This window comes from Medicago truncatula, chromosome 5, assembly GCF_003473485.1.
Source record: "Medicago truncatula cultivar Jemalong A17 chromosome 5, MtrunA17r5.0-ANR, whole genome shotgun sequence".
NCBI lineage: Eukaryota > Viridiplantae > Streptophyta > Magnoliopsida > Fabales > Fabaceae > Medicago > Medicago truncatula.
In genome coordinates, this window is record NC_053046.1 from 1,742,997 (window position 1) to 1,758,474 (window position 15,478).

The 15,478-nt window shown below is 32.4% G+C and overlaps 1 protein-coding gene across 1 annotated transcript; it reads left to right on the forward strand.

Annotated features, from left to right (window-relative positions):
• Positions 1 to 631: 631 nt before the first annotated feature.
• On the forward strand, positions 632 to 6,715 carry LOC11436185 (pentatricopeptide repeat-containing protein At3g18110, chloroplastic). Its single transcript, XM_003610852.4, has 4 exons — positions 632 to 4,493; positions 4,612 to 4,812; positions 5,574 to 5,664; positions 5,882 to 6,715. The coding sequence occupies exons 1-4, from the start codon at positions 865 to 867 to the stop codon at positions 6,485 to 6,487; spliced, it is 4,527 nt and encodes a 1,508-aa protein (XP_003610900.1). The 5' UTR covers positions 632 to 864; the 3' UTR covers positions 6,488 to 6,715.
• Positions 6,716 to 15,478: the final 8,763 nt, after the last annotated feature.

Sequence of the window (15,478 nt, forward strand, 5' to 3'; positions counted from 1 at the left end):
TGAAACAATTATTTATTAGACTTTACTTACTTATCGGCCCAATAATGAATTAACAATGTCCATTTTCCTAGAGAACAAGATGATTAATACAATAAAAATGTGTTGAGTAGATGGTTAACTTGCTATGACACTTCCTTCGACAACAAAAAAATTGCTATGGCACTTTATTTATTTTTTTAATTTCGATCCTCTTCTCTATTTTTTCCTCCCCTCTCTTTTTTCCTCTCTTAATCTCACTTTCTCTCTTCATTAAAAAAGAGAAAGAGAATCTCCGTGAGCTTAGTTTAGTTGATAGGGTTATTGCATATTATATGTAGGGGCTGAGGTTTGAACCCCGGACACTCTACAATTTAATTGTGTGAGCTCTAGTCACTAAACTACTTGACAAAAAAAAAAAGAAAAAAAAGAAAGAGAGAGTAAAATTAAGAGATATAGAATTAGAAGAGGGAACCACAGAAAAAAGAAAAAAAGATTATCCAATTTACACTTATTTATTTTATTTTTGAGAGGAGCTATGACACATTTTTATATTCACAAACAATCACAATAATGTAACAATATTTTTTTCATTGATTGAAACTATGTCAATTTATTTTTAACTAGATTAACTATAGGGTTACTTTAGTTTATCTGAATCGGTTGAAGTGAAGTTCTAATCCCCGCCCAGCAACAAAAACAAAATATCTCTAGTCAAAGGATTGTGAAGATGAAGTGAGTTTGAAATTTTATCCATTCTCTCATTTCACGAACATTCTCTACTTTTCTTTCCACAATCTCAAAACCAAACCCTTCAACAATTTCAAATGTTCTTAAGGAGTAGCCAAACATGAACCGAAGTGGATACACCAAATCCAAACACCAACCATGTCTCTGTCTGTCTCCTCACCAGGATTACTAACTCTTACCCCCATATTCACACCCACACCCCCCTCTTCACTTTCAATTTCTAAGACACACTCCATTAAAATCACTGTTTCATCTTCACTTTCCTCTTCAACCCATCAAGATACCTCAAATTCCTCTCCACAACAACTCAACAACAATAATCCTACCAACAATGACAGCAATAAAACTGTCACTGTTGTTAAATTCACCTATAACAGAGCATCACCTTCAATTCGATGGCCCAATTCAAAACTCACTGATATGTACCCTTCCACAGACACCCTTTTACCTCAAAACGATGTTTTTGCCAAAAAGACTCGAACTTTGGACACCCCTGATGAAACCCACAAAGGGGAAGAACAACAAGAAGATGAAGAAGAGACGCGTGAAATTGTGAGGAACCGTGGTAGCAAATTGAAGGTGAAAAGGATGAACAAATTGGCCTTGAAAAAAGAGATGAATTGGAGGGAAAGAGTGAAGTTTTTAACTGATAGAATTTTGAGTTTGAAATGTGATGAGTTTGTTGGTCATGTGTTGGAAGAACATAGAGTTTTGTTCACACCAACTGATTTTTGTTTTGTGGTGAAATCAGTTGGTCAAAGTAGTTGGCAACGCGCGCTCGAGCTTTATGAGTGTTTGACTATGCAGCAATGGTATGCAACTAATGCAAGGATGGTTGCAACTATTTTAAGTGTGCTTGGAAAAGCTAATCAAGAGGGAATTGCTGTTGAAATTTTTGCTAAGGCTGAGTCGGTCATAGCAGATACTGTTCAAGTGTATAATGCTATGATGGGTGTTTATGCAAGGAATGGTAACTTTGAGAAGGTAAATGAGATGTTTAATTTAATGCGTGAAAGAGGGTGTGAGCCTGATATTGTTAGTTTTAATACTTTGATTAATGCGAAAGTGAAGTCTTGTGCTACGGTGTCTGGTTTAGCTATTGAGCTTTTGGATGAAGTAGGGAAGTTTGGTCTTAGACCCGATATAATAACTTATAATACTCTTATAAGTGCTTGTTCTAGAGAGTCTAATTTGAAGGAAGCGATTGGTGTTTTTAGTCACATGGAGAGTAACCGTTGTCAACCGGATCTTTGGACTTACAATGCTATGATTTCGGTTTATGGTAGATGTGGATTTGCTTTGAAAGCTGAGCATCTTTTTGAAAAATTGAAGTCTAATGGATTTTCACCTGATGCTGTCACATATAACTCTTTGTTGTATGCTTTTTCGAAAGAAGGAAATACAGAAAAGGTAAGGGATATTTCTGAAGAAATGGTGAAAATGGGATTTGGCAAGGATGAGATGACATACAACACTATCATACACATGTATGGAAAGCATGGCCGACATGATGAGGCATTGCGGCTTTACAGAGACATGAAGTCATCTGGCAGGAACCCTGATGCGGTTACGTATACTGTTTTGATAGATTTGCTTGGGAAAGCAAGTAAGATCGAGGAAGCTTCAAAAGTGATGTCGGAAATGTTGGATGCGGGTGTTAAGCCCACTTTGCACACATACAGTGCTTTAATTTGTGCTTATGCGAAGGTTGGGAGGCGAGTAGAGGCTGAAGAGACATTTAATCGCATGCGTGAGTCAGGGATCAAAGCTGATCATCTAGCATACTCAGTTATGTTGGATTTCTTTTTGAGATTCAACGAGATTAAAAAGGCTGCAGCGTTGTATCAGGAAATGATTGAAGCAGGCTTTACACCAGATACTGGTCTTTATGAGGTCATGCTACCTGCGCTTGTGAGAGAAAACATGGGGGATGTTATTGAAAGAGTTGTTCAAGATACGAAAGAACTCGGTAGTATGAATCCACATGATATTTCATCGGTTCTTGTTAAGGGGGGATGTTATGATCATGGCGCTAAAATGTTGAAAGTTGCCATCAGCAATGGCTATGAATTGGATCGTGAGATTTTTTTATCCATTATGAGCTCATATAGCTCATCTGCTAGATATTCAGAAGCATGTGAACTTGTTGAATTCTTTAGAGAACACGCTCCCGATGACATTCAAATGATCACAGAAGCACTCATCATTATACTTTGCAAAGCTGGAAAGTTAGATGCAGCCTTGGAAGAATACAGAAGTAGAGGAGGACTTGGCACTTTTAGGAGCTGTACTATGTATGAATCACTTATTCATGAATGCACGAAGAGTGAACAATTTGACATCGCTTCTCAGCTTTTCTCTGACATGAGATTCAACGGTGTTGAGCCATCTGAATGTCTGTACCAAAGTATGGTGTCTGTCTACTGTAGAATAGGCTTCCCTGAGACAGCACAGCATTTGTTGTATCATGCTGAGAAAAATGACATTATACTGGATAATGTAACTGTTCATATTATTGATATCATTGAAACATATGGAAAGTTAAAGATGTGGCAAAGTGCAGAAAGTATAGTGGAGAATCTTAGGCAAAGATGTTCAAAAATGGACAGAAAGGTCTGGAATGCTTTAATACATGCTTATGCATTCAGCGGTTGCTACGAACGAGCTAGAGCTATTTTTAATACAATGATGAGAGAAGGCCCTTCCCCGACTGTAGAATCTGTAAACGGTCTCTTACAAGCTTTAATTGTTGACGGGAGACTGAGTGAGCTTTATGTTGTAATTCAGGAGTTGCAAGACATGGACTTGAAGATAAGTAAAAGTTCTATTCTTTTGATGCTTGAAGCATTTGCTCAAGCAGGGAACTTATTTGAGGTGCAGAAAGTATACAATGGAATGAAAGCTGCTGGTTATTTTCCTACCATGCATCTTTACAGACTTATGATTGGATTGCTGTGCAGATTCAAAAGAGTAAGGGATGTAAGAGTTATGTTGAGTGAGATGGGAGAGGCAGGGTTTAAGCCCGATCTTCAAATTTTTAATTCTGTGCTTAAACTATATTCAAGTATTGAAGAATTTCAAAACATGGGTGTCATCTACCAGATGATACAAGATGCTGGTCTTGCACCAGACGAAGAAACTTATAATACACTTATTACAATGTACTGCAGAGACCATAGACCAGAAGAAGGTTTGTCGCTGATGCATAAAATGAAAAGTCTTGGTTTGGAACCTAAGCGAGACACATACAGAAGTATGATTGCAGCATTTAGTAAACAACAACTGTATGACCAGGCTGAGGAACTTTTTGAAGAGCTTAGATCCAATGGTTATAAACTTGATCGCTCCTTTTATCATTTAATGATGAAAATGTATAGAACTTCTGGGGATCATCAGAAAGCTGAAAATCTACTAGAAATTATGAAAGAAGCAGGGATAGAGCCCAATACTGCCACCATGCATTTGCTAATGGTTTCTTATGGGAAATCCGGGCAGCCTGAAGAAGCTGACAGAATCCTTAAAAACTTGAGAACAATGGGAGCAGTTCTGGATACCCTACCTTATAGCTCTGTAATTGATGCATATCTCAAAAAAGGAGATGCGAAAGCTGGGATTGAAAAGCTCACAGAGATGAAGGAAGCAGCCATAGAACCAGATCATCGAATATGGACGTGCTTTATCAGAGCTGCAAGCTTGTCTGGTGAAGTAAATGACGCCAACAACCTTTTAAATGCACTCCAAGCTGTTGGATTTGATCTCCCAATTAGGTATGTTAGTTTTTTTTTTTTTTTTTGATGAGTTTTTTGTTAAGTTGTTGAGAGGATGCAAAATATTTTTGGTCCGTCATATTTCTCTAATTAATTTATCATACTAATTGTTATATAGGCTTCTAGGAGAAAAATCTGAGTCGCTAGTTTCTGAGGTTGATCAATGTCTGGGGAGACTAGAACATGTGGAAGATAATGCAGCTTTTAACTTTGTTAATGCTTTGGTGGATCTCTTGTGGGCATTTGAACTCCGAGCTACTGCATCATGGGTTTTCCAATTAGCAATCAAAAGAAGCATTTATCGCCATGATATATTTAGGTAAGCATTATAGCTCCTTCTTCGTAGTTCTTAACAGAGATATACTTTTATTGAAGTTGTAAACTACTGCTGAGACGCAGTTTATACTACTTTTGTCTTGAATATATACAACAACAAACTTATGTTTGATGGTCTAAAATATAAGCAAATATTAACTAATTTTACCTTGTTTAAACTTTAAAGATGTCATTCCTAAAACGCTATTCAATGAATTTAAATTTCGTTTTTCAATAACCCTTTTATTTCGATAAACAAATTTCCATGAAGGGCAGTTTAGAAAATATAATTTATTTATTGATGATATTAAGAAAATTAAATGAGATTTAACTAACATTCTCTATTAGTGAGAAGTTTGTTATTTTGTATTATATTCTGGATTGTTGGAAGTATCTTTGTCACAATTTTCAACTGAAATGCTACTGCCTCTGATAGGAAACCTAGGTATATTCTAGAAGGAAGTGGGGCCATGAGAGAGAGAATGAAAGTTAGTTTGTGACGTGTAGCTAGATTCTAGGAGAGTTTGTCAGAGAATGAGGATATGTTGTGAGTAGAGAGTGGGGAAGGGTCATTCAGAAGTGTTGCTGAGTTGGTTAGGAGAGTTTTCTCTCTGGTTATGAGCATAATGCTCTGTTGAGGAGTTCTTGAACTATGGTTTATCTCTTTCATGTGTTATTATACCATTATAGAGCATCTGAGCTCATCTTCTTGAACTATGGTCAGCCTCGGTTAGCTTATTTATTACCTGTATCTATCAATTGCAGAGTTGCTCAAAAGGACTGGGGTGCTGATTTTAGAAAGCTATCTGCTGGCTCAGCTCTTGTTGGTCTTACATTGTGGCTTGACCATATGCAGGTAAATTCTCTTTCCCTTTGTCTATCAATTATTGCTTCTAACTTCTAAGGTCCAAGGGTTATGACTATACATGCTCATAAATATGTTATTTTCATGGTGATAACACATCAAATTCTGAGTTTTTGCATGAGCCTAGCTTTCAGCTATGTTTCATTATTTAATTTGCTCCAGCCTGTCTATGTTCGACCTTAACATTTGGACTTCAATGTCATGGCAGGATGCCTCATTGCAGGGCTATCCAGAATCACCGAAATCAGTTGTACTTATAACAGGAACAGCAGAATATAACATGGTATCGCTTGATAGCACATTAAAGGCGTTCCTTTGGGAAATGGGATCGCCTTTTCTTCCTTGTAAGACACGGCACGGAGTCCTTGTAGCTAAGGCTCACTCCCTCAGGATGTGGCTAAAAGACTCCTCATTTTGCTTAGATCTCGAGTTAAAAGATTCCCCAAATCTTCCCAAATTAAACTCAATGCAACTTATCAATGGATGCTTTATAAGGCGTGGCCTTGTTCCGGCGTTCAACGAAATTACTGAGAAACTAAAAGTTGTGAGTCCCAAGAAATTTTCCAGACTGGCTTTATTGCCTGATGATAAGAGAAGTAAAGTCATGCAAGCTGATGTCGATGGAAGGAAAGAGAAATTGGAAAAACTAAAAAAGTCTGATCCTCGGCTGCTGAGGAAGATTAAGAAGATTAGGAAGAAGAAATTTATTCGGGAAGCTATGTTGTACCAAGGAAATGCAATTGGAATACAAAGGACTTTCAAACCAATTGCTGCAAATCAATCGATAGAAAGCAATAGAAACGACAACGAGTAACCTAAGGTTGTCTGCAATCTTGCCCTTAATGTGCTATTGCAGAAGCTTTCCTGAAGCAAGCTATAACAAAAGCTCTTTAGCACCAACTTGCCCTTTTGGGTGCAAAACAAGCAATGTAAAGCAAAATATTGTAAGCTTATATTGTACAGAACTACAGATACCAATCTCACATTCTACCTGTCATCAACTGGAATTGTTAACATAAAACTGTTTTAACCAGTATTTCCAGCTCCTGTCTTTTTTAAACCGTTACAAAGTTGTTCATTGCAATTTTGCCGCCTGTATTTAGTTTATAGATCAGAAGAGTTGATTCCTTACTTTAGGTTCGTGAATAAAATCATCTACATTTTACAATAATTAGCACAATTGTTGCTTATTTTTTTTTCTTTTCATGTATGCAAGTATGAAAAGTTTCATTCATTTTATTTATTTCATTTGTTTTTGTTGAGAAACACGGTTCATTATACTCTAATTTCATTTGTTGTTGTTTTCTTTTGCTGTTGAGTAACATTGTATTCATTTTTGAAGACAATATAAACAAGAGAAACAACTAGCTGAATGAAAAAAATTTAACAAGGAGAGCGAGGGACAAATATTTTCATGTTAATCATTTTTGAGAAGTAACTGAGTGTTTTGTTTAGTTCTTGCATGTTGATTTCATTGGAGTGTGTCACCTCTATGTGTCCAACTATTGTGTCTCTTCAATGAAAAATGAATCAATTCCAGAATCAATAAAATTTTCACCTTTAAAAGTGGCCCTTCTATGAGAATAAAACACATTAATTTTCTATTGCTTTTGTTGAACCAATATCAATTGAGTCAAGATCAGTAATTTTGTTTTTGTTGAACTAACGTCGACCGAGTCATCGTCTAAATTGTAAAGATCACTAATATTGTTTTTAAAATGTAAAGGACTTTATTTGTAGAAACATCTTCACTAGAAAACGGGTTTAACTATTTTATTTCATATTTAGTCCCCATATTATTTTTTCAACTATTTGTTCATGAAAAAAAAAAAAGTGTTTTTAGTCACATAATTTTGTTAAATGTAAGGAAGAAAATAAATAAAATTTAATAGAATTAAAATAAAAGGTACTCAAAAAATAAAACGGTATCTTTTTTATAAAAATAAGAAAGATATTTGACCTTATAATGTATATTTTATTGGTAAAGTAGTCTAACTGTATAATTTCATCCTTAAAATGAATAAGTGAAAAATTTGAGATTTGAACTCCGATATCTATATATAATAAATCATTGTCTCTATAACCTAAGCTATGCTCACATGGACCAATCTTTATGTATATTATTTATGAGATATATGACTCGATAAATATTTCTTATGGCATAATTTAGAGAGTGATAATAAAATTAAGGATTCATTGTCACACTCCAAAAATAAAAAAGTATTTTCTGCGGACTATTGGATAGACTAATCTCAACTCTTACTATCTTAGTCCAACACTATTTGGTATAAGAATATTTTGTTAAACCTATACTTTACAAACCTCGCACAAAATTGAAAATTGCAAGCCAGTAGATAAAAAAGTTCCATTTTTTTTATCTAAAACAAAAAGTAGTCTACTTTTTTATTCGGTCAAAAAACAAAGATTACTTTTTTTATTGAGTAAAAATATTTTCTTTACGGGAAGCAAAAAGTTTACTTAAAAAATTAAAGGTCAAATATTTCGTGGGTCCTTTAAGTTTAACGTTTGTTTTAAATATAGTTTCTAAGGTTACAGATAGGTCCTTTAAGTTTTGAGTTTGTTTTAGATAGATCTTTCTATCAAATCAACTTTGGCTTAGCGGAGGTTGATAGAAAGGACATATCTGAAACAAACTCAAAACTTAAAGCACCTATCTGAAACCTTAGAAACTTAAAGGACCTATCAGAAACAAACTCCAAACTTAAAGGACCTATCTGAAACCTTATAAACTTAAAGGATCTATACGAAATAAACTCCAAACTTAAAGGACTTATCTGAAACCTTAAAAACTGAAATGATCTATCTAAGACAAACATGAAACTTAAAGAACCCGGGCAGGTATTTAGCCAAAATTAAAACATAAGTTACTTTTTTTTTTTTGGTACAAAAACATAAGTTACTTACCGAGTAAGACAAAGTTAAAAATCATTTTAGGAAGGAAAAAATATTCTTGCTCAAAATTAATAGGTGCGATATCCTTCCTCATATCGTTTCAAATGTTCAATCCTAGCTACTATAATTATTATTCACAAAAAAAAAAAAAAAAAAAAAAACTATTAAAATTATGATTCAAACAATAACAGCAAAATATCATGTGTTGCTTTCTGATTTCTTTTAAATAATGTGTTGTTTTTGTGACTAGGGAGTAGCGTACTTCCCTTCCCTTGTGGTAATATATCTTGCTTTGTTTAAAAAAAAAATATATATGAGATATATTTTGTACAAAGCTAAACGTTTATTCGTGTCTCTAGTATATATATATATAGAGGGAAATTAGTAGTATTACAAAACATATTTCTAAAATATATATTTAAAATAAAAAACAAATCCTTAAAAAATTCTAAATAGAAATATATATTATAAATCTCAATGATATCTTATTTTAATTTAAAAATAAATAAAAATCTAAAATATAATTATATCGGTAATCTTCAAAAAATATTTTTAGGCATTTTATTCTCTAAAATAATATGCATGAGACATCTCTTCTTCTTTTTTCTTGTCAAAAAAATGTCTTCTTTTTTTGAAAAAAGCATGAGATATCTTTTTTACTTTTGTAATACAAAGCATATTTCTAAAACATGTATTTAAATATAAAAAAAAAACAAATCCTAAAAATACTCTAAATAGAAATATATGTTATAAATCTTCAAAAAAAGATATTTAATCATTTTATTCTCTAAAAAATATGCATGAGATCTCTCTTTTACTTTTCTTTTGTTGAAATAATCTCTCTTTTACTTATCCATGAAGATATTTGCATTAACTCAACTATTTTCTAAAAAAATAACACTTCTTTCCCTTCAAAAAAAAAAAAAAACTCTTCTTATAAGCTTCTCTTTTCCTCAAATCATAAGACCACAACCCTTCCTATAAGCTTCTTTTTCCACACACAAGGAAAAAAAAAGTTGTGAACATGATAGAGCTCGAACATGATCCATCTTCAAACTCTAATTTCAACAAGCCTCTTGATTTTGTGAAACTATCTAAAGAGGATTCGATTCACATGTCCAAGGTGTCAGAGCACAAACCTTTTAGCACTATGCAAGTTGGTTCATCATCTCGTTTTCCAAATAACAACAATAAAGGGAAAGATGAGAACAAGAATGAGGAGAAAAAAATGGATTCAAGGACTTTTTCATGCTTATTTTGCAAGGGAAAATTTTCTACTTCGCAAGCGTTAGGTGGACACCAAAACGCTCATAAGGCAGAACGTGCGTTGCAAAAGCAACTTAAACAAAGGTATGAATTAGGTTTAGGGCAACCTCTTCTTAACCCTTATTTTTGCTACCCAAACACTTTTTTTACACCCCCTAATTACGGGGCACTCGGTGTTAGAATGGAATCTATGATTCAAAAACCATCTTATATTAACCCTAGGATTGCCCCACATGGTTTTGGCCCTTTTGAGTATAGTAATGGTGATTTGCATTTGAAAGATATATTAAATCCTTCTCTTGTTGGTTTGAGAAACATGGAGAGTAGTAATAGTAACCGTGGGGTGGGAATTCTAGGATTTGGTGGTTCAACTACTTCAAGGATTGAAGATGGTACAAATAACAGAATTAGGGGCCATTTAGGGTATGGTAATGGTGCTTTATGTTTGAAAGATATATTAAACCCTTCGCTTGTTAGTTTGAGAAATATGGAGGGTAGCAATAGTAATAGTGGGGCTGGAATTCTAGGATTTGGTGGTGCAACTGCTTCGAGGATTGAAGATGGTACGAATGACAAGATTGGTGCTATTATAAAATCTGGAGATTCTTCTACAAATGTTGCTACAAGTTCAAGTACAATCATAAACAATAAAAATAGTGAGGATCATACTACTACCAAGGATAATATTGATCTGTCTAAGTTTAACTCGGAAGAAGAATCCTCCAATTATGATTCGTCTGGGCTTGATTTATCACTTAGGCTTTAAATTCAATTTTTATATTTTGTTTTCATGTCAATGTTGCTGTTGATTTGATTGCTACTCTCTAGTTGAATTTATGTTTTGATATTTAATTGTTTGTTGCTGTTAAATTAGTATATACATTTAGAAGAGCAAATATTAGAACTTATCATGTTTTGATTGCTTCCTTGATGAAGTTATTTTAATATATATCTATGATAAATGCATATTGCAATTTATTTCCAATGCCAGTTTTACACAAACATCTTCCATGTCTTGTTTATCAACTTGGTGGATGGATATATAGAAGGTAAACATGGAAAGGACTACTTAGCCTAAGAAGTAGAAGTAAGAACTAATTAATGGGTAAATTCGACTGACCTTGAAATTTACGACACTTGCACACCTTGCGCGCCGACTATTTTCTTATCAATACTAGTCAAACTCGTGTTTCCATTCTCAGATTCTGACTCGCCATTCTCCATTGTTACTTAATAGCGTGTTTGATAGTCTAATAATGATAATAAAATGTTTACTAATTACACCTCATTTATAGATATCAATCATTCTCAATATACTCTTCAATTAATTTAGATTTTGTTTTTCAATAGTCCTTTTTATTCAAAAGATAATGTTTCTATGAAGGACAATTTAGAAAATTAAGTTAACTTTTGCTGATATTAGGAAAATTAAATGAGATCAACTAACATTTTTAATTAGCAAGATTTATTTATTTATTTATTCTTATATTATGGACTGGAGGGAGTAGGATTCATTGCTTGTATCTATCGATTGCTAAATTTCTCAGAATTAAATGAAATTAACGTTCAACTTTTATGACTACATGCTCACAATTATATATGTTGCTATTTTGAGATTTTGCATTAGTTCAGCTTTCAGCTATGTTTCATACTTATAATTTTTGGTATAAAGATCTTTAAAGACAGGTAACAAGTTTCTCTGACTATAACTATGCCGTTTATAATTACGTACTCTCAAAACCTAAAGCTGATGTTGGATTAACTCTATCCCACGCCACAAGAGCATTTGTGTTTTCACTTATCACACAAAGTTGATCAACCAGTAAATGACTAGGTTTTAGGAAGACGGCAGAATGTTCACGGTGTTAATGAAGTTACCAGTTTCGAGGCTGATGTTAGTTTATTCGATTTGTTGTAAAATATGAAGCGACGTTGTAAAACCTTTACAGAGTTACTGACACTAGACAAACCTTCAATATGAAGTGTAGGTGTTACATATATATCCCATAAATGTTGTTATTACCATCGCGTAATTTGCTCTAGCATGTTTATCTTTGACCTTAACATTTGGACTTCAATGTCATGGCAGAATACCTCATTGCACAGGCTAGTCATCAAAATCAGTTGTACTTGTAACCGGAACAACATAATATAACATGACATCGCTGGATAGAATATTAAAGGCATGCATGCATGCATGCCTTTGGGAGATGGGATCGCTTTTTCTTTGTTACAAGACATGACATGGCATCCTTTTAGCCAAGGCTCACTCCCTCAGGATGTGGCTCCCCATTTTCTGACCTTTACAAAAGAAAAGAGTGTTGCTATTTGGTACTGATGAAAAAACAACAAATAATGTTCCGTAAATGTAGTTCGGTTGATAGTTTCATGGACATTGAAATGTAGGAGTCGGAATTCGATCATGATATTCTTCACTTCTTCATTTATAGCGTGTGAGTTTAACCACTAAACTACTTAACAAAAAAAGAAAATAATGATAAAAAGAAACAACTCGTTATAGATTTTTTATTTAATATTAAAAATTTTAAATAGCATAGTTTTGGCCTGTAGTGGAAATCATAGTTAGTGTTATTCCTTAGTTTTCGTTTGTTTGCTTGGAGTGGAAATCATCTCTTGGTGAATCAAACCCTACAAGTACAACTATCGTGTCTATTCAAACAAAATTGAAGCAATTTTAGAATCAAATAAAATTTTCTTCTTTAAAAGTAGTCTCTCTGAACCTACATGGACAATTTTCAAACTTCAACTTATACTTCAAACTTCTTTCTTTTTATTCCATGAACCAAGAATAAAAGTTGAATTTTGAAACACATTTTCTCTTTTTTTTTTTGTTGAACCGACATCGATCAAGTCATCGTCTCAACTTAAAAGATCAATAAAACTGTTTTTGTTGAACAGACATCGATCAAGTCATTATCTCAATTGTAAGATTCGGTAGAACTATTTTAAAATACAAACTTGTATAAAGGAAATAACTATATTAGTAGAAGCACCTTTCACTAAAAAAGCGGGTTTAACTATTTTTTTTATATAACTAAAAATTTATTTTAGTTCCCATGAAAAAAAAATGTGTTTTTAGTCACACTGTTGTATTTTTTTTTTAGAAAGAAAATAAATAAATAAATAAATAAGAAAGGTATCTTTTATTTATTTTAGTCACACTATTGTGTTAAAGGTAAAGAAGACAATAAATAAAGAAAATTTTATAGAATCAAAATAAAATGTATCTTTTTATAAAAATAAGAAAGACTCCGCCAAAAAAATACAAGAAAGTTATTTGACCATATAATGTAAATTATTTATGAGATATATGACCTGATAAATAAATATTTCTCCTTCAAAAGAAAAGTTCTCATAGGATAAGGTTTGTAATAATATGGTAATATTTTTGAAGAGATTGGACTAGTTTGAATTTATTTATTTTTTAAAAAAGTATGGGGTGAGAGAGTTAGGGGTGATAATGAAGTTAAGGGTTCGATCTATGCAAAAAAATTGAATATCGTCTGTGCACAACTGAAAAAATTAATCACGTTTATTATCATCATTTTTTTAGTGAATTATCATCACATTTAATGCTCTTGGATACATGAATATTTCCTTTAGTTTAAACTGAAATTTACAAACCTAACACAAAATTGAAAACTGCAAGTGCCTAGTATTGAATATAAAAAAGTTTCCTTTTTTTATCGACAAAAAGCTTTTTTTTTTACGGGAAGGAAAAAATCAATTAATATCATCATCCCTTACCATCTTTTTTTTTTTAAGGGGATCTCTTACCATCTTAGTTAAACACTCTTGGGTATAAAAATATTTTGTTCAACCTATAATTTACAAACCTAACACAAAATTGAAAATTGCAAGCCTGCAGAGAAAAAAGTTCCCTTTTTTTTATTGAAAACAAGTTAACTTTTTTATTTGGTCAAAAAAGAGTTTACTTTTTTATTGATAATAAAATATTTTCTTTACGGGAAGCAAAAAGTTCGCTTAAAAAATTAAAATATAAGTCACTTTTTTTTAGGGATAAAACATAAGTTACTATCCCCGTGAGCTTAGCTCAGTTGGTAGGGATATTGCATATTATATGCAGGAGCCGGGTTCGAACCCCGGACACTCCACTTCTCTACAATTAAATTGTGTGAGCTCTATACACCAGGCTACTTGACCAAAAAAAAAAAAAAAAAAAAAAAAAACATAAGTTACTTACCGAGTAAGAGACATAGTGTAAATCATTTTAGGAAGGAAAAAATATTCTTCCTCAAATTAATAGGTGCAATATCCAATTCCTCGTATCGTTTCAAATTTTCAACCCTAGCTATTATAATTATTATTCACAAAAAAAGAACTATTATAGTTATGATTCAAATAATAAAATCAAAATATGATGTATGTTAAAAAAAAAACAGCAAAATACGTTTTTTTTTTTTTGTGATTGTATTGCATAAAGTATATGAGATATAAATTTTTGTACGAAGCTAAATGTTTATTTGTGGCTCTATATATAGAGTGAAATTAATTGTAATACAAAATATATTTCTAAAACATGTATTTAAATAAAAAAAAATCCTAAAAATATTCTAAATAGAAATATATATTATAAATTCCAATGACATCTTATTTTAAATTTAAATATAAATAAAAAATATAGGTATATCTGCAATCTTCAAAAAAATGCTTAGGAATTTTTTATTCTCTAAAATAATATGCATGAGATATCATTTACTTACGTAATACAAAACATATTTCTAAAACATATATTTAAATAAAAAAAAACAAATTCTAAAAATATTGTAAATTGAAATATATATTATAAATTCCAATGATATCTTATTTTAAATATAAATATAAAATATAATTACATTTGCAATCTTTAAACAAGATATTTAGGCATTTTATTCTCTAAAAAAATTATACGTGAGATATCTCTTTTACTTATTCATGAAGATATTTGCATTAACTCAACAATTTTCTAAATAAATAACCCTTCTTATAAGCTTCTTAAACCATAAAATCACAAGATTCACAACCCTTCTTATAAGCTTCTCTTTCCACACACACACAAAAAAAACCAAAAATTGTGAACATGAAAGAGCTCGAACAAGATCCATCCTCAAACTCAAATCTCAACAAGCCTATTGATTTCGTGAAACTGTCTAAAGATGATTTGATTCACAGATCCAAGGTGTCGGAGCACAAATCTTTTAGCACTATGCAAGTTGGTTCATCATCTTGTTTTCCAAATAACAACAATAAAGGAAACGATGAGAACAAGAGTGAAGAGAAAAAAATGGATTCAAGGTCTTTTTCATGCTTATTTTGCAAGGGAAAATTTTCTACTTCACAAGCGTTAGGTGGACACCAAAACGCTCATAAGACGGAACGTGCATTACAAAAGCAACTTAAACAGAAGTACGTATTAGGTTTAGAGCAGCCTCTTCTTAACCCTTATTTTAGTTATCCAAACACTCTTTTTACACCCCCTAATTATGGGGCACTCGGTGTTAGAATGGAATCTATGATTCAAAAACCATCTTATATTAACCCCGGGATTACCCCACATGGTTTTGGCCCTTTTGAGTATAGTAATGGTGATTTTCATTTAAAAGAT